The sequence below is a fragment of the Apodemus sylvaticus genome, chromosome 1 (genome assembly GCF_947179515.1).
Source record: "Apodemus sylvaticus chromosome 1, mApoSyl1.1, whole genome shotgun sequence".
NCBI lineage: Eukaryota > Metazoa > Chordata > Mammalia > Rodentia > Muridae > Apodemus > Apodemus sylvaticus.
The window spans coordinates 70,676,013-70,696,341 of NC_067472.1; the positions used below are offsets into that span (position 1 = coordinate 70,676,013).

A 20,329-nucleotide genomic window follows, 5' to 3' on the forward strand; every position below is an offset into this window, starting at 1 on the left:
AAATCATAATGTATACATGTACATAGAACATTTAAAATAGGACAGTTATTTTGGGAAGGGGGGGAGAATTAGGAGGAGGTGAAAGGGGACAAGAGGGTAATAGGAAAGTTAATACCAGCCAAAACACGTGACATGCTTGAGAAACATAGCACTACAAAATCTTGTACAACAAACTTAATTCTAATAAAATTAAAAATAAAAACAAGAACTGCTTCTATAGCATGTAAGAGGTCATTTCTTCAATCATAGCACAGAAAATGAAACAAAACAACACAGAAAACAAAAAAATTAAGGCTGGAATGCAGCCAGGTTAGTAGAATGCCTGTCTAGCAATCCAGGAAGCCCTGAGTTCAATCCCCAGCACCATAAAGAATCAGAAATGGTGGTGCAAGCTTGCCATCCTGCATTTGTGACAAAAGGGTGGAAGGTCCGAAGGTCAAGATCATCTGTTCCATGTTGAATTCTTGGCTAGTCTGGGCTATGTGAGCTATTGTTTTGAAACAGGTAGAATAGTGCTACCAACTGTGAAGGAAGGAGACTGGGGGCATTGCTGCTAATAGAATAGCACTGGAAATAAAGAATATGAAAGTTACTCTACTCTGAATAAACTAAGAAGTAAAAAACTGAAGTATGTACTTTGAATCATATGCAAATGTATCTGAATAAAAATATTTTACAATTTGAAGACTAAATGAAAATGATAAACAGCAATTATAAAGTCCAGCAGCCTCTCTGTGGATCTGGGGCACATCACCTAAATGTTCCAAGCATCCCATTTTCCTCTCTCAACAATGGAACTGTACTTGTTCACCTCCTGGTTTACCCTGAGAACTAAGGATACCAGGCCTAAACTTAGCAGACAGTGAGCAGGAGTAAAAGTGCCCAGCTCTTAGAAAGGACACAAGCGGTCAATACACTGTCTCCTCAAGAAAATGTGTGCTAAGACCTCACAGCTGCAGAGTCCAGTATGGTGGTCACTGGACATGAAGCTGAATTGGTGCATCCAAAGGGTAGAATTTATAACTGGATTTAATTTGCTTGTTATTTGAGACTCTCCTCTCTGAATACCCACATTCCCTCCCTCTCCCACATCACCCACAAAAACTCTCCTTCCATATCATCCGTCCTTTTATGATGAGACTGGCCCCATAGGCTTGTATGTTTGGATGTATGATTCTTGGGTCATGGAACATTTGGGAAAGCTTAGGAAGTTTGGCCTTGACGGAGGAGGTGTGGCCCTGGGGAGTGGGCAATGAGGTTTTAAAAGTCTGTACCAAGACAGCAACTCCCTCTCCCCCTCTCCCCCCACTCCCTCCTCCTCCTCCTACTACTACTACTACTCCTCTCTCTCTCTCTCTCTCTCTCTCTCTCTCTCTCTCTCTCTCTCTCTCTGCCTGTAGGTCAGGATGCAAGCTCTCAGCCCCTCCAGAACTGCCATCATGCTTCCTGCCATGATAATCATGGACTGACCCTCTGAAACCATGAGCAAGCCTCCAATTAAATGTTTTACTTTATAAGACTTGCCTTGTTCGTGGTGATTATTCATAGCAACAGAACAAATGACTAAATTAGCACTTCCCACATGTGTATAGGTACAGGGCATCACTGAACCAAAGAAAACGTGCCACTGACCACCCCCTTCAAAGAATGTCACGCTCTAGCAGCTAACAATTTTTAATAGACCGTCCGTAAGAGGTGGGGTCTGGAGAGCAACTCCCCCATCAATAGGAGAACTTTGACTGCCTATTAATACAACAATAACAACCTATGTAAGGTGCACCCCTAGTACAATAGTGGTGGCTCTGTTATGCAGTAATTAACTGCATTCTGATTAGATTTGAGGACTGTTCAGCAGGAGGGAATTTCATGCCTAGCACTGTAATTCTGGTCAAAAGCCCTTGGCTGTGTAGGTAACAGGCCCTAGGGCAGACTATTCTATTACTATTTTGCTAAATGGTCATCTTGTCAAACTGCCTTCTAAATATGTAAGCTTACAACCATAGAGCTGGATTTAATTTTAATAAATGAATTGCAAGTTCAGATGTCTAAAAGTGGTGTTTAATCTAGTTACTGCAAACAACCGTTAAGAAAAATAAATCGTATTATGCATTGAAGAATAAAGATCCAGGGTCTCAGATAGAGTAAGAATTTAGCATTTAAATTGTGCTATAAGTCACAACACAATGAACTTCTCAGACTCGGCATGGATAAAAGAATATAAAGCATGGCATTAGTGAGTTTTAGATAGAATTCAGACTGCAATGACATTTTGGATAAAATATATGACTGACTTACATTGCTTCAAACTACATTTGCGGAGGACTAGGGAATTTAAAATGATATCCCAGGCTCATCGGCTACTTTTGGAGGAAGCACAAGCTGAGGATATAAGAAAGCAGATGAGGAGGAGCCCCGAAAATTCACCACTTGAAGGAATGCAGACTCAGGTTAATGAATGAAGCGGACCCAAGGCCACAGCTTCCAGACCACCCACCCTGTCACAGGGGGCACTCTTCACACCTGTCAGTCTCCACTGGAGGAATAGCAGCAAAAAGCATAGCTGCCATGTTTTATTCTGCCATTTTCAGATGCCAAGGGAGGCAACTCAGCCCAGGACCCATGGACCCACATTCTATACAAATAGACATGAGGATGACACTGGCTTCCATAGACTACCTACTCCACATTCTGTGATGATCACAGACTCCAATCATTCAACATCTGCTCATCTGCAGCTGTGAGGGCCAAAGCCAAGATGATTAATGCTCTGGTAATGGGCACAGAGTAAAAATTATTAATCTTTATAAAAGGTATTCAACAGGCATCATCGGCTTATAAATGTCCAAGCAGAATATCCGTCTATAACCCCATTATAGCTCTACATTAAAATAAGACACAAAAATGAGAATGAATTTGTCCATTTAAAGCATTCATTTTTATGAACACTGAGTAATGTGCTTCTTAATTTTTAGTTCGGTCACATTAAACAAATGATGCATAAAGTGCATTTAATAACCTTGTGTGTGCTGCACAGAACCGAAAGCCAGAATAACACTTTTAATGAGAATTAAACAGTAAGAGCCATATTAATGGGGAATGCTTGCTATTCATCTTTTATAGACAATCATCTTGTTTCCCTACCATTTAGGAACCTTGTGCCTGTGTTTCAATATGCTCTAGTGATTTTCTCCATCTACATGAGTCTTTAAGCAGCAGTGGCTCGAAGACTGTATCTGTACTAGAAGGGGTCGTAGAAGCCATCTACTGATCTCCAGACTGTCCATATGTGGGCATCTGGAACATGGTGACAGATACAGCCAGCAACTCTACTGCTAGGGAAAAACTGAGCTGGCATAAGCCTCTACACTCCCAAGTCAGAGAACTTGGTGATAAAAGACCCATGTCTGTGCACATCCATGTGGGCATATGTAAATGTCAAGTAGTAAGCCATCTCCCCAAAAATAATTTTTAAGTAAGAAATTATGAAGCTTGCAGTGCCAGGAGAAGAAATGACCAGCAAGCCACACTTTTGGAATGTTGTTTGCAGATCTGCAGGACTGAGCATACACAGATATCTAATCCAACATTTCCATTCCTGACAGCTGGGCAGCACCTCGTAAAGTATTCTGGTCAGAACAGTGCCACTTGCCTGTGTGCTAAAAGGATCAGAAATATGGCAATCTGTGATGCAGCCTTGAGGTATCTAATGTCATGGAATTTTAATTGAGAGGATGACAGAGCAAGTAAGAGGCTTTGGAAATTGGAAAGATGAGCAGAGAGGCATGAAGACTGTCAAACAATGGGGAGCAAAACTCAGTGGGTAATGACAATTGCTACATACCCTGATGACCTGAATCCAATCGGCAAGGCTCACAAGGTTGAAAGAGGGAACCATACTTACAAGTAATCCACTAAAAGCTTACAATCACTCTGTGGCCTGCATGAGTATATACACAGAGAAGGATAAATAAACGTAAAGTATATATTTTAAAACTTGGCCAAATGTATGACTCCTATGTATGGGCATGAGACCTTGCATAGAAGCAGAAATGTTTATGAAGAGCACTGGGCAGTAGACCCTCTTGACTAGAGAAGTACAACAAGAGAGTTGAAGTTCTAGTAGAACTGCTGTAAGTATGATATCTCCTCAGGTAATGGGAAAGAAAAAACAATGGAAAGGCTACAAAATGAGCCCCAGGTAAATACACAAAACAGCATACACTAAAATAGAACAGAAGGAAAGGATGTGTGGAAAATCTGGTCCTATGAGCAGTCTACAGTCTAAATGAGAGAAGCAGCACAAAGAGAGGAGACCTGTTGATTTGACAAGGAAGTCTACAATTCTGATCCCCTGTGGAAAGAGTCTCAACACATAACAGAAGAAAAGAGATGCAGCATCCCTGGTCTGGAGGCAGTGGGTGTGGCGGTGCATGCTGCTAACTGATCTAGTAGATGGCCAGATGCAGCACCTAGTCAGAGTGGTTCGGAACACATGCCGCTCTTGGTGGCTTTGTCAAATAGAGATAAGGGTTCAAAATATGGATAAAATCAGTTCACCCTGGAGGAAGGTTTGTACCCTTAGGGATGGATTTATGTAATGGCTGGTACAAGTAAGAGTTACGACACAACATCCTGGCAGGTGCAGACTTCCCACTGTCCCGGACAACATCTGATATAACAAGAGCTGAACTTTCAGGCCTACAAAGAATCAAGGGATGTAGGGATGAGAAGTTGGTTTTCCAGGTACCTAGTGATAGCATGATTAGGTATGAGACAAACAGGGACACCGCTTCTTAGGCTACACTTCCCACATCTACACACAAAAACAGAAGCAGGAGCCTGCCAGAGGTGGGCTCAAACTAGAGAGTCCAAAGAGGCTAATATGTACAATATCAACCATAAAGACCTGATCGTTCTACCCATCTGTTCACAAACTACAACCCCCACTACTGACACCCCGTAGAAAGAGAAGAGAAATACTATTAAAACCCTGTGGACGTATAAGAACACCACTATATGATTTATTCATGCTGAATTTACAGGTGTGCTTATTTATCCATTTATTTGTATTTTTTTCCTTCAGTCATATAGCATTGAAGTAAATTCAGCTTTCGGAGAGAATTACTCATGCAGTGGGCATGAAACAGTTTAAGGAGTGTGTAAATGATGGATCTGAAACAAGCCAGAGCCTTAATCAGCACCATGGTGCTGGACAGCTCCCTGCCTGGGCCTCTGCTTACATACAGGGCTTCTTACTTAACTCGACACCCTCATCTGTAAATTGAGTTAATTAGTCTTTTCCAACTCTACATTTTTGTGTTTATGACTCTGAATTCTCTCAGAGGAATCAAACTTGCTAACCAGAAGTCCTGATCTCTTGGTAGGTGATCTATAAATTATGGTGGCCTTCAAATGGGTATAATTAAGACACTCCTATATTCAATACGCTATTTCTAAGAGCGTGGACTGCTGTAACAAGGGGCCTCTGGACAAACACATATAATGAAAGACACACAAAGAGACCTACAGAGCGAGGGAAGGAAAAGGTATCGGTTGACAGATAAAGATTGAAAGTTTCCTTGAGGCATGGGGAGAGGTGGGGGGGGGGGGAGCTTGAAAGAGAAAGGGATGTTTTTATTCCAGCATTATTTAAAAGAGTTAGTCTTCAGGGTTCGCAGCTGGCAACATTCATTAGAAGTCATCAGCACAGCTATCTAATTAAAGTATTCCAGAATGCCTTATGAGTGGGACATTAAGTGACTGTGGCAAAATTAGCCCCAACCCCAATTTTTCCTTCTGTGTACATCTATCAAGTTAACAAAACTACTTGAGAATAGCTCCAAGTTCACGATTTGTGTTTTCACAGTAGAAAAACTCAAGAAATACTGTTTTGAGTTGTTGATGGAAAGCATTAAAATGATATATTTTATTTCATTCTGAATACACAGTTTCTCGTGTGTACGGCCTAAAGCAGAAGAAATTGATGAACGGGGCAGATTTTAGAGCTAGATGTTTTCTACTTAGGGTCTGGCTACTGTGAAGAGAACTCTGACTTCAGTATTTCCCAATCTCAAAGTCCCGGTAAGTATGTAGGCATGGCCCAGGGCCTTCGAAAAGACTGCTATAACTAATGCTTCTGCCATTAGCACAGAGTTTTACTCTGTTTGATCACTGAGAGAATTATTCACCTTGAAAAGAAGAATGAAACACATCATTTAAACTCACTCGCCCTGCATTTTAAAGAGGTCACCTATTATTCAAAACTGAGGATACATGAGTTTCCACGGGGCAGGGGAGCACTGTTGGACAAGGAGTCTGCCCTTAGTTTGATTTCTGTAGCTGTGATAAAAGACTCTGTCAACATGGAACTTGGGAAGAATGGGGTTTATTTAGATTACACTTGCAGGCCACAGACCATCACTGAGGGCTTTGGAGCAGGAACTCAATGTAGAATTGCTTGCTATTCGACCCAGCATTACCTGAGACCAGGGTACCCAGCTAGGATAGGGTCTATCTGCTAAAGGGAAGGAAGGAGTATAAGATGCCAGAGTTTCAGAGAATGGCTCCCTTCCCTCTCCTGCTTACAGCAAGAGTCTAGTCACCAGGAAAGCAATAGCCATGAACAAAGCAAAGCCCTGACAAGGAATAACAGGTATACAACCACTGGGGCATTAGAACTCTATCAAGACCAAGACTCGCTACTGCACTTGAAAACAAATATGGTCATTTGTGACTCATCCAATCTCAACCTCCCCTCTAAAGCCAAACAAGCACAGATACAAGAAAAAGTTTGTATCAAGCTATAAAATGAAACCTGTCAATCACCTAGGTCCCTGCCAGGATAGGAAAATGGAAAAGCTATGTTTGGGAAAACAAGAAAACTGTTCCATGTTAATCAGAACAAGCTTTCCCATCATCTAGGATGCAAAAGGCAAGCATGTGTAGACAAGGAAAAAGTTCCAAAAAGAACCTCCATTTTCTCAAGCCTCCCGGCAAGCATAGGAAATACTCTTGACTAGGCTACACAGCAATGCTAGCCCAGGTGGATTCACTTTATCCCAATTCCCATACCATCAACATAAAAAAGTTGGGTGGGCATAAATCCGACACTCAGTGTTCCAACGTCTGATTTAATTACACTAGAACTTCTCATTTCTGTAATAGGATTTAAGCTTTAATTTTTTCCAGCTTTTGTCAGATATGTGGGCAACAACATAATCACAAGGGAACAAAGCCACAAATGCACAAATTATGAGACGTCGACCTTTCCCTCTCTTTGTATCTTGCTTTGAAAATCTGCCCGCTCCACACTGCAGATGATATTCAAGAGTCGTCATTCTGTGCAGCACATAATCTGTTTAGCCAGCTTTCAAGTAGGCAAGTCACATCAGAGACCAGGCTCGGAAGCCATTACCGCCCATTCATTGACTCCCATGCACAGCATGCTAATGAGCCCAAGGCCCTTCACCTCAGCATAGGAGCAAAAACAGGACATCCAAGGCAGATGGTGGGGGATGGTTGGGGCATGCCAATGTAAGAACTAGACCTAGAATACAACCTCAGTCTGGAACAATGCCATTCGCTGAGTAATTGCTACCTATGCAGACATTGTATAGTCTGGGATTAGATGCCAAGTCTGACCGTGAGTTCACTATTGTTGAAGCTGGGTAATGGGGATATAAATACATATTCCAGCCTTCTTTCTATGCTTTAATATTGTGGTAATTTCCTTTTTTCCCCCCACATGAAAGCATACCGAATCCAGAGGTAGGTCTATCCTCCCACATGGGGCTTGACACCATGAAATCTTAAGCCAGAAGCGAGTACAACAGAGAAGGCTGGCTTCCAATGAGCCAATTTCATATACCACAACCTCCTGTGACAACCTACCTCTTATTGCCCAACAAACCCCCACAAGGTATATCTTCCCTTTCCCTGTCTGCAAATGGGAGAAGTGGTGAGAGAAACAGCTGGCATGTCACTATCCTGGGCCCACAGGAACTTAGATGTGAGTGTGACAGTTCACTATGACAAAGTGTGGCTGCTGTAGCTATCTATGTACTGTCAAGTTACCACTCACACACATGCTGACCATAGGACCGGGCCAGATTGTAATGGCTGAAACACAGCCACTCTGATTATCCATACAAACATGTTTCTTGCCCCCAAACACCCCAGACAAGACAGTGCTCATACATCTTCCACATGATAGCTTAGCTTAAGCTGGCACCGAGTACAATTCTTGACTGGCAACAAGTACCAGCACAACCCCATGAGAGTGTAAATCTGAAAGTATGGCCACCTTTCTGAGGAACCTGGAACACATCTTCACGACTGCTTGAAGCTGCTTTCCTGGAGAACAACCCTAATTAGTGCCCAACTCGAGTCATTTTCTTGTTCTCAGCTTGGCTCAGAACTGGAGGTGCTTTAGGCTGAAGCCCAGCCTTTGCCCTGGGGCTCCCACAGTGACCTCAAGGATTCTATCAGTGCAGAGCACACCCAAGGCACTTCGCAAAGGTGTGGCACATTCCATAGAGCAGGCAGCAAAGCCAACTTCTACAAAGTTCTACAAATGAGGTCCCAAGACAGAGAAGGAAGCGTGAAAGCTGCAGCTGCCATATCTCAAGCGAAAATGGCTTGACTTTAAATATTTATACAAATGTGGCACGGACTACTTTATAAAAGTAATGGCATCTTTGTGAGAATAGACCGGCCTGAAGATTTCAGCTGTTCATCTTTTGCAGACAAGGACAGGAGACAGCAGTTGACTGCTTGGAAGAACAGAGCCTGCAAATGAGGAAAATGGTGTCTTGCTGTGCTATCCCAACCCAGAAGGATTCTTACCACCAACACCCATAAATAGGGGAATTTTCATCTTGGTCAAAGCATTCTAAAAGGCTTGAGGGCAGGCACTCAGTGGTCAGAACACATTTAGGAAGCTGATTATAACAGACAGAAGATGCTGATTGGCTGCTAGATGAGGAGCTCCAGACTGATTTTGTCTTGGCCTATAATCATTTTGGATTTAAATACTTCACACATGTCACTTATTAGTCTGGGTACAACATGCTATAGAGATGGAAACTCAAGGCAGGGCTTAGGGAGATGGCTCATTTTGTAAACTGTTTGCCTTGCCAGCAATGAGGACCCAGCACCCACATAAAGAGCTGGGCATGCCCACACATGCCTACCAATCCCAGAACTGGGAAGACAATGGCAGAAAGGTATGTGGGAGCCAATGAAAAAAATGTGTCGAAAGAAACAAGTTTCATATTAGGTGAGAGACGGTCTCAAAAGCTAAGGAAGAGAGGGATTTAGGAAGACATCTGATGTTGGCCTTTGCACTCATATATACAAACGCATGTGCACACATAGAGACACACACACACGAACACACACTGGCTTCTGTACTCGCATGTATACACACACACACACACACACAGAGAGAGAGAGAGAGAGAGAGATACAGTCAAAAGTATGGCACTATATTTAAAACAATGGATAATTTTAAAGGTTAGTATTAACTCATTTTGAACTCAAATCATTTATTTATATTGCTTGGTTCAAAGAATACCACAACAGTGTATGAAAATGAGACTAAGAAAACAAGAGTGGAAATACACAGTGCAGCTACATGGGAAGAGGTAGTCAACAGACAGCCAGGTTTAGTTGAACACTGGGCACAAGCGGCAGAATCCCTTCAGGCTTCCCAGTAGCTGAAGAGAGAACATTTCAAGAGGCAGGAGGATTTCCCTACAAACATATCCCAGGAGAAATTCTGCGTTAAATATACGTAACTATATATTGCATGTTTAAGGTACTTATTCAACAGGAGCCACAAGTTTGGGGGGGAAAAAACTCATAAGATATGTAACAAAGGTTTTCCTTACACCAACACCCGGTGAAGGTTGAGAACATTTCACTGGTACTTTACAGCTGAGGCTCACTGACTGCATGGAAACCAGGAGCTGTGGGAAGTAGGATGGAGGCATTCGCATCAGTGAAAACCCAGAGGTAACAGATAAGGCCAGAAGGGTTTGAGGGAAGGGTTCTTAGACATGGCTGCTTGATGGCTGGGGCTGAGGAGCCAGCTTAGTCAGCAAAAGAGCTTGCTAGAAAAGCAAACTCCAAACCCCAAGGTAAAAACCTCCACATATTAGCAAGGTGTTTAATCCCAATACTGAGAAGGTTGGGAAAGGTAGATGCCTAGGGCCTGCCAACCAGCCAATCTAGACAAGTCGGTAAATTCTAGGCCAGCAAGAGAACCTGACTGAGAAGACAACGTAGACAGTACCATGAGAAACAGTACCTGAGGTTGGCCTCTGACCTCCACACACATGCATATATATAAATATAAAGAAAACATAAATACACACACACACACACACACACACACACCACAAAGACATGATAGTCTTATGGTAACTATCACAAAAGACTCTGACAGAGGCTATTGCAAACATACATCCATTAGCAAATCTACAGCAAGGTATTTCACACTTTTCTTGAGTCCAGGCAACAGCTTTGGGCAGAATTTAATTGAAACCCACTACAGAGGCCCCAGAATTTCTGGGGATGGTTTGGAAAGGGCCATGATGGTCTCCATACTGTGGTCTGACAGGGATTTCTCCTTAACTTTTTAATATAATTCAGCTTAGGGTAACAGCTTAGAGCCTGTTTATTGTGAAATCACTTTAGGGTCTAAAAAACTTAATACTTTCTGGAGATATGTTCTCGCTACATAGCCCAAGCTAGTCTATAGTATACAACAATCCTGTATCGGTTGGCTAAGTAGTATATTCTTTTCTTTCATATGCATATCTAATTTGAAAGTTCCTGTGAGTAACCCTAAGAGTATTCTTAAACTGTAATATCAGAATTAATATAAAGAGAATTTTAAATCTGTGTGTCTCTCTTCTGCCATTTTTGAATGTGGTTCTTTTAGATATGTGTGTTTGTTGATTTTGTATCAACTTTATATAATTTTGTTGTGGTCGTTAGTTTTCAAAGTCTCTCATATGGCCTACCATGGACTAAAACTCACTATGTAGCAAAGAATCACCTTGAACTCATGACCCTGCTTCCTCTACCTGCCAAGTGAGAATTCACAGCAGTATACAATTACATCTGGCAAAATAATTTAATTATTCAATGTTGCTTATAACTTTTTTTTATTTCAGCTAGGTTCCTGAGCTTGGAGACTATAAATATGGGAAGTAAGTAAAGAGAAACATAGAAAATATCCTTTATAGTCATCAAGTTTCTCTGGGAACAGCCTCAACAGAAAATGTTCTAAGACAGCCAACAAAAACGTCAAACTTCAATCATGGAATAGGTGACCTTAACTAGTTCCATGATATCTTTATTAATATAACACAGACTTAACTCCATAAACAAGTATGTTTGTAGTCTGTGTTGCTCTGTCTTACCAAACTATTGATTAAGTTAAAACTGAAGTTGTCTTCTGGACTGTTAGCCACAAGTTTGATGGGATTTCATGGCTGTGTGGGGCATGCTGACCTCTGCTGAATGTTTATGGTCATAAATATGCCAAGGACACTGCTTCCAGCCTGCAGCCCAGCATGTGAAGGGTGATGACTGCAGGCTGTGAGTTCTAGGCCAGCCTCTCTCAGAAACCAAAAGGTACAGCAATAGGTGTGATCAAAGAAGAAATACTCAGAGGAGACTGTAACAGTGACTGGCTTCCTGTGTACTGAGAGTAGAAGTGTCAGGTTGAGTTTTTCTTTGGGGAAGAAATCATTGTGAGAAAGTATATGAGATTTCCCAGTTTTCTTAAGAAAAACCATGAAAAATTGCACAAGATTAATAAATTAAGAAAAATAGAGGAAATTACTCTAAATGCAAATTAAAATGTATTTGTCTTCATAGGTTCTATTGAAAAAGGCTACATGTGTGAGTGCAATGGTTGATTTCTATTGTCAACCTGGCAGTTTACAATCACCTGGGAAGGGAGTCTGGGTGTAGGGGTATTTGGCAGTTCTCAACTGTGGGTCTCCACCCCTTTGGGGGAAGGTCAAACAACTGATTCACAGGGGTTACATATCAGTTATCTTGAGTATCAGGTATTTACATTACAATTCATAGCTGTACCAAAATTATAGCTATGAAGTAGCAACAAAAATAATCTCTTGGTTTGGGGAGGCTCACCATGACATGAGGAACTGCATTAAGGGGTTGCAACATTAGGAAGGTTGAGAACAACTGTGCTATCTAAATTGAGTTAGCCTAAGGGTGGGCCTCTGAGAAACTGTTTTGATTACATTAATTGATGTGGGAAGATCCATTTTAATTGTGGGCAGTATCTAGCCTAAGAGCAGAGACAATGAACTGAGCTGCCTCAGCCTGTGTAAATTCCTCTTTTCTTCTGACTATGGATGCACTGTGGTCCCCTGCTCAAACACAGGTGGCCCAACTTCTCAATCATTTCAGACTGGAACCTGGACCTGTGAGCTAAATAAGCCTTTCCTCCCTTACACTGCTTTTGTCAGAGTATTTTATCACAGCAACAGGAAAGAAACTGAGATAATAGGTTCATAAGCAAATATGAAAATCAATTCAAGATAACTTCCTGTCAAACTTCTTGCTACAAAGAAAGAAAGACTATGAAGAGTAGAAAATTCTAGTTCACATATGTAACTGTTTATAAAAGGACACAAACAATAAGATTTTTGGTTTTTTTTTTTTTTTTTTTTTTTTTGGTTTTTGGAGACAGGGTTTCTCTGTGTAGCCCTGGCTGTCCTGGAACTCACTCTGTAGACCAGGCTGGCCTTGAACTCAGAAATTCGCCTGCCTCTGCCTCCCAAGTGCTGGGATTAAAGGTATGTGCTGCCACTGCCTGGCAAAATTTTTTTTAAATGTAAATTTTTAATTGAGAAAGGGACTAATTTTTTTTAAATCTGCACATTTTAAGAAATAGCATAATATGTAAATTTAAGAAAGGAAACAGCTTTTATGATAGAAAGAAATGAATAAAGTTACAATGATAAATGCAAAGATATGTTTTGGTTTAAAGATATTTAAAAAGAAGATTGTATTGAATTTGAAAAAAAAATTAGTGAAAAAAGTAATCCTGCTGCAAAATTAGACTGGCTGGGTTGCTCTAGATAGGAAAGTAGAGAATAATGACAGGGAGGAAATATAAATATAATCAAACTGTACAATGTCTACAGAAGGCTGAAGGCGATGCACATGGCTTTACTCAAAGCACTCAGGCGGCAGAGACAAGTAGATCTCCGTGAGTTCCAAGCTAGCCTGATCTACCCAAGGAACCCTGAGATAGCTAGAGGTACACGGAGAGTCCCTGCCTCAAAAAAGATAGAAGAAAATGAAGAGAAATAGGAAAATAAGTCTTAGTAAGTTTGTGACAATTGAAACATATGGGAGGTAATTTTTGTGGGATCAGGATAGCTGTAATTTTAAAACATGTATAGTATATTTTAAAATCCAAACATTGAGAAACTGATATTTTTTTAAAAAAAAATTTCATTTCTGAGTATTTAAACCAACAAGTTTTCTTAACATAGATTTGCTCAAAGACTGTTTTATCAAGATGATTCCTGTATTTTCTGGAGTCTTCCTTACACTAGATTATTTAAGAGAAAATATGGAATCTTAAGAGCATTTGTAAGCTGCTGTTGCTATTGCTACTGCTGCTGTGGTGTTCTGTGTGCATGGTTGGTTGGTTGATCTGCGTGCATGTCTAGTTGGTTGATCCGTGTGCATGGCTGGTTGGTTGCTCTGCGTGCATGTCTAGTTGGTAGATCTGTGTACATGACTGATTGGTTGATCTGTGTGCGTGGCTGATTGGTTGATCCGTGTGCATGGCTGGTTGGTTGCTCTGTGTGCATGGCTGGTTGGTGGATCTGTGTACATGACTGATTGGTTGCTCTATGTACATGGATGGTTGGTTGATCCATGTGCATGGCTCTGTGTGCATGACTGGCTAGTTGGTCGGGTTCTTTGTTTTGAGAGAATGTATCACACTCAATGTTTTCCAGAATGGCCTAGAACTTGTGGCAATTCTACCTCAGTCTTCAGAGTGCTAGGTTTACAGGTATGAACAAGAATGGAGGGTTATTAAGTATTTATTTGTTTTAGAGACTTTTGGATGATTATTTTAGAGCTGGATAAATAAATGACTATTATTTTCCCATGATGCTTGGTATTTATTTTTAATGAAAATGTTCTAAAGATCATATAAAATTTATAAAAGCCTGAAGGTCCTATTGTGAAGCTGTCAGTCATGACTGTTATCTTAAAACGATATGTGCAATAAAAATAAAATAAACCATGTCAATTGCTAAACTCTCATCAAAGTTTAAACTATGAATATTATGTCTTTTTTTTTCCCAGCCATAGTTTTGATTCTTGTCTGAAACATTTAGAATCAGACCCTGGTGGGGAAGGGGTGGGAGGACCTATTATACAACTTTCTGGCAACAATTAGCTGTGTAGTTCACAAACTGGTTTGTCTTTGACTATCTTTGACAAAAGTTAATATAACCTGAAGGATAGATGATGTTTCCTAAACTCACCATTCGTTTTGCTCTGGTGGGCTTCGCTTTATATTTGCTACCAACCCTGCACCTGTTGTGTGTCACGATTCTACACAAATCAATTCTTCTCTTAAGAGGATAATCCAGCTCAATCTTTAGCAACCTGCAGGACAGGCAGGCTGAACTTAACCATGAATTCCAAGGAAGATACTACTCCTCTCAAGTCTCCTATTGCTCCTGTGTGACTGAGGTGGGTGTGACCTGATTCTCTATGACCAGTCACTTCTTCTTTGATGTAGTTCAGATGAGTAACTAAGATGTCCACCCCAGCAGAGACAGATAATTAAATTCTAAATATAATGATCAACAATTAACAATGTTTTCAGAAAACAGGAGGAGGAAGAAAAGGAGGAGGAAGAGGAGGCGAAGCATTTTAGAATCGGAATGGAAGCTGTTGAGTCAATTCAAACAAAAATAAATAAATAAAATAGAACCAGAAGGTAAGGAAGGAGGTGTTTATATACAAGACTGCTTCATCATGACTATAATGAAAAATTCAGCCATAGCCAGAATCCTGCACTGAGACCACCAAAACCTTCACACAGTGGTACTTCTACAGACATTTTTTCACAGCTGTCAATCATCTGCAATGAAGCCACTTGTCACCACTCACTGTAGCTAAGGGCAACCATGCTTTCAAATACCTCCTGTGGTTCTCCTAGTGTTTGTCTCTAAACATTCCCCTTGTCACAAACACTTGAACACAAACCCCACTTACAATAGGGTATACAGTCCTACTGTGGCACTCTGAAACTCCCTAATGAATTTCATAATCTGGAGAGGGAGGAGGGGAGAGAGAGAGGGGGGGGTGGAGAGAGAGAGAGACTCAGCTGGCAATAAGTATTCATTCAGTGAAGATACTGCTGATGGCAGTGCTGGTGACTGGGGATCGAGGCTGTGTGAGTGGGGTGTTACAAGTCTAGGAATACAGGGGTGGTATGGGGAGTAGAGAAGGAGACCTAGAAGGGTGAGGGGCATGAGGCATTTGGCTTTGGGGTGTGAGGGTTAGTGTTGCTGACTAGGCAGGGTCTGGAATCACCTGGGCGGCAAGCCTTCAGGCATACCTGTGAGGGAATTGGGATGATTATGTTAAATAATGTGGGAGACCAACACTAAAAGTGGGCATCACCACCCTCTGGACTTGGGCCCTAGAATACACGAAGAACAGAAAATGTGCCCTGCACTAGGACCCATCTGTCTTTGCTTCCTGCCTGTGGCAGGCAATGTGACTAGTGGCTTCTTTCTTCCCCAAGACAGAACTGTGCTATTGACCTACACATTAAAATGATCCCTTTCTTATCTAAGATGTTTTTGTTAGGTATTTTATTTCAGCATCAAAAAAAAAAAAATCAAAGGAGTGCTGGTTGCCTGTATCTGTGAGAGGGATGGAGGAATGTGGGTGGAGTATGTGGGAGTGTGGGGATATTGAGAGATATTGGCACATTTCACTAATAATGTACCTAACAAGACTCAAATATAAATCAGGGCAGAAATGTATTTGTTCTGACTTCAGTTGTAGTCAACAAGAGAATGCCTATTTGTAATGTCCCCAACGGTCACCTTCTTAGCAACTGTCTGTGGTGCATGACTTCCTGTAGCTTCTGAAGACACCTAGGAAATCACACCATTCACGTTCTTGAGTAAAAGCCTGAATTATCAGAGTCAGATCTAAGAGCTCCATCTAGATCACATGATTCTAGTCCTAGGCAATAAGGACTTTCATAAATGGTATAAAGGGACTTTGCCCCAGGAAGATGTGTGAAGAAAGGTGCTTCAGCAGTCACTACATTTGATCTCATCCTTTTCTAGGGGAGGGGGTGGAACACTTCCACTCAGATGAAGGACCAAGCCGGACACATACACACATGTGCCAATGCATTCTCAGAGTGAGATCAAAACAGACAAGTGTGCAAACGCACAGTTCAGCAGCAGACTTGCAGGACTGATGGAGACAGCACTTCCATCAAAACAGCCCAGGGGAGAGAAGAAATGGCTCTGTGCCTGAGGACAGAAGGAAAAGAATAGAGCCACCAACCGTCTGGCCACAAGTGGAAGAGAATAAATCTGTGTTACAGAGACAGGCTGTCACCCACGAGACCTCAAGTTGGCCCCAATAAGTGAGGGAGGTTAGAGATTATGCAAAGGTTTTGAGCTTTCAATAAAATTGCTTGGCAGGTGTAAAATATTAATTCAATCTGTCCAAATAAAAAATGATTAATCAAAAGGGAGGGGAAGCTAATGAAGAGGAATAGAAGGTTCTTTGGGATGCAAGAGACTTTACGTTCCTCATGATTTGGAACGAGATTGGAGGAAGTCCTGTTAAAAACCAGGAGTTAGAATAAGACAGAGCCATTACTTCTAAATTTAAAGAAAACTGGATATTTTCCCCCTCGCAATCACCGCTAGGACGTAAGTGATTGCCTCCCCAGGACAGACAATGGCACATTTTAAGAGCTACAATGTATGCTGATTATACAGGGCACTGATGTGCTCCCCAATTACAAACCCACTCTTCCCCCTCCACTCTCAATGGCCCATTACCTATACAGTAGGATAGTTGCCATTCTCTTTAGAGGGCCGAAGTCTGCCTAGAACAAGCAGACTGTTTTAATTGGGAGACACCTCTCCTCCTTAGGGCAACTGAGTGAACAACCGACCGATTTCCTACTTCCCAGGGATCCACTCACCATGGTGTGTGAAGAGGTCACTGTGAACAATCTCAATCAGGCAGTAGAGCTTCTGGACAGTCAGCAAGCCCGCAGGAACATTCAGGATGAATTCCGTGAACATTTTGCTATAAAGAGAAAGGCAAGTGACACTGTTCAGAAGCATAGCGGGCCGGAGTAACCTATGCTGTCCCAAGATGGTGCAGAATCACTAGGATAGGAAATGGCCCTGAAATGTCAAAACCAGGATTGATAGAAGCCTTGAGAAAATCGAGGCCAAAAGACCACCCTGGGAGTCTGTGTTTTAAAATACTGATTTATACTTTACAATAGATTAAGTGGGTAAAATTCAAATTACATGTTTTGATAAGTGTTGGTAAGAATGTGAGGATATTAGATCCTTCAAGCGATATAGGTTGGAAAAGAAAGGGGTTTGGTGACTTGATAATTTGTTAAAAATGTAAAAGCATGTTACAATGTGTTCTATATTATATAATGTATAATATATACACATAGATAAAACATGTACAAGACTTAAAGTAGCATTTTTATAGTACTCAAAAAAGGGGAAACTACCCAAATGTCTTAGCATATTCTATAATGGTGAAAACTGGACACAATCAGCTAGGGCATGTTCTCTGTAATGAAAAAGACTACATTAACCTTGAACCTGTGGCATTGGGCAGCTAAGTTACCAAAGACAAGCAAAATTAGGCTAACATCTAGCCAGTGCTCTAGCATCACAGAATCTGACTGGTGCATGGACAACACTTTGTACCGGGAGAACACCTAGCAGATGCCTGTTGTAGTTGAAATGCATGATGGGCCAGCATGGGATGGCATCAAAGTCACTCCTAATTACAATACGGAAAACATCATGCCAGAGAAACAAGATATCTTAAGTGCAAGAAGCAGGTTATAAAAAATAATGCTGATCTGAAAAGTGGGGGGGGGGGGGGCGGTGCTAAAAGCGAGAGTGTGTATGTGTGAGTGTGTGACAGAGTGCTTGTCTGAGGGTGTGTATGAGGTGTGTGTGTGTGTGTGTGTGTGTGTGTGTGAGAGTGTATATGAGTATGAGTGTATGTGAGTATATATGAGTATGTGTGCAAGAGGGCTAAGTTTGGAACCCTGGGACCCACAATGCAGAGGGTGGACACTTGACTATAATCCCAACCCTGGAAAGAGAAAAAAAAAGGTGTGGGGGGATCTAGAGTAAGCCAGCTAGCAGGACTAGCCTTGTTGGTGAACTCTGGATTTGGTTGAGAGTCCCTGCCTCAATGAAACAAGATAAATCCAAAAGAGAGCAAAATTCTCATCAGTATTGACCTTATACACATAACACACACACCCCACATGCATGTGTGTGCCTGCCCACCTGCCCACACATACAATGACAATAGGTGTTCTAATATTCATAAGAGCATGTATAGCACATATAAACACATGGAAAGGTAAAATTGAAAAATAAATTGATTTTCTAAATATGAGTGTGTGTGTATGTGTGTGTGTGTGTGTGAGAAAGAGAGAGAGAGAGAGAGAGAGACAGAGAGACAGAGAGACAGAGAGACAGAGAGACAGAGAGAGCAGAGAGTGAAGACACGTGGCCCAGGGGAAATAGGTCTTCCTAAGAGCTCCAAGCTCAGGATACATCTGCCAATCACAAACAGGAGTGGTATCCCTCCAAGGGCTATCGAGGACAAGACTGGCCATGGCTCTGGCTCACACCAGACAAGCGTATCCATATCGACTCACTATCTCCAAGCCTATGCTTCTCAAGGATCCATTTGAATCCCTTGAAGGTGAATGAAAACCAGATATTAGGCTGTCGGGTCTAGTTAAGAAGATTCAGGAAGAGCTCAGGGTTTGGCATCTAACAAGTACAAGGGTCATGTGTGGGGCTGGTCCAGGGACAAACCTTAAAAACAACACTCCAAGAAAAGGACTTTGCAGAAACACAGCTGGACAGATCAACATCCTGGATCATATAGGATTCCCTTTGATCATTTGGAGCCTGCTAAGCTAGAACCCTAATGTCAATGCCCTGGAAGCAGAAAATAAGTATGTCCTTGTTGGACACTAAATCTCAAGCAAATCAGAGACAGTGCTGTCCAGGAGCCCCTTGCCCTTCAATTTCAAGACATTAATGGCTTAGGTGGATATAAAGTGAAGGAAAAATGACCCCTCAGGGACAAATGTCCTCTTAGATATTTGGAGGGTCTGGTTAGTACAAATGGTGCTACTTCCTACACATAGTTCATTGTGTCAAACATAAAGCAGGTGTACTGGACTACTGGGCTCACATGCAGTATCAAAGGCTAAACACACCTTCAAAGCACTTGCTAGAAAGCCATGGGATCTGTGCATTACACAGCAAAAAGCACTGGAACGGGACACATATCGAGAAGGGAAAATCTGGTCCCTAGACTAATACTCCACTCTGAATGCCCTATGACCACTCCCTCAGAAGGCTTGTCATTGTCTTTATCATTGTTGTAGTCATCCTCATCGGCATCATCATAGATGCCACCTTCTGACCATGATGCCTGTGGCTCAGAGCCCTTCTTTAGGAGGGCTCAGAGAGGGAAATGGTCCTGCCCCTTAATACTGTGTGAACTACCAGGAGAAAAGGCCCCATATAATTTTTGTAGGTGCTGAGAATTCAAACTAAGCCAGCAACCACATATTGAAACCCAAACACTAAAGTATATAAAATGGAAAATTTGGCTGTGTTGGTTAGTATTAACTGTCAATATGACAAGAGCCAGAATCACCTGGGAAACAGGTCTCTGAGCATGCCTACAAAGGGTTGTCCTGCTGACATTAATTGAGGTGGTGAGACTGGTCTTACCTGTGGGTGAAACAACTCCCTGGGCAGAGCTCCCTCCCAGACTGTATCATGTGGAGAAAGTGACCTGAGCGTTAGTATGTATTCCTTGCAATCTGTGTTTTGACTGTGGATGCAACATGACCTTTAGCTCCTGGAGCCTTGACTTCCTCACCATGAAGAGCTATAACTAGAACCGTAAGCCAACAATAAACACTTTCTTCCTCATGTTGTTTTCGTTAGGCTATTTAATCATAGCCATA

General features: G+C 41.7%; 1 protein-coding gene across 1 annotated transcript in view; it reads right to left on the minus strand.

The window, feature by feature from the left end:
* Nucleotides 1–20,329, minus strand: part of Dock1 (dedicator of cytokinesis 1) — a 510,172-nt gene that overhangs the window by 306,066 nt on the left and 183,777 nt on the right. The window contains exon 25 of the mRNA XM_052196505.1: nucleotides 17,264–17,370. Coding sequence (XP_052052465.1) covers nucleotides 17,264–17,370 — 107 coding nt within the window. The remainder of the gene's footprint in view (nucleotides 1–17,263; nucleotides 17,371–20,329) is intronic.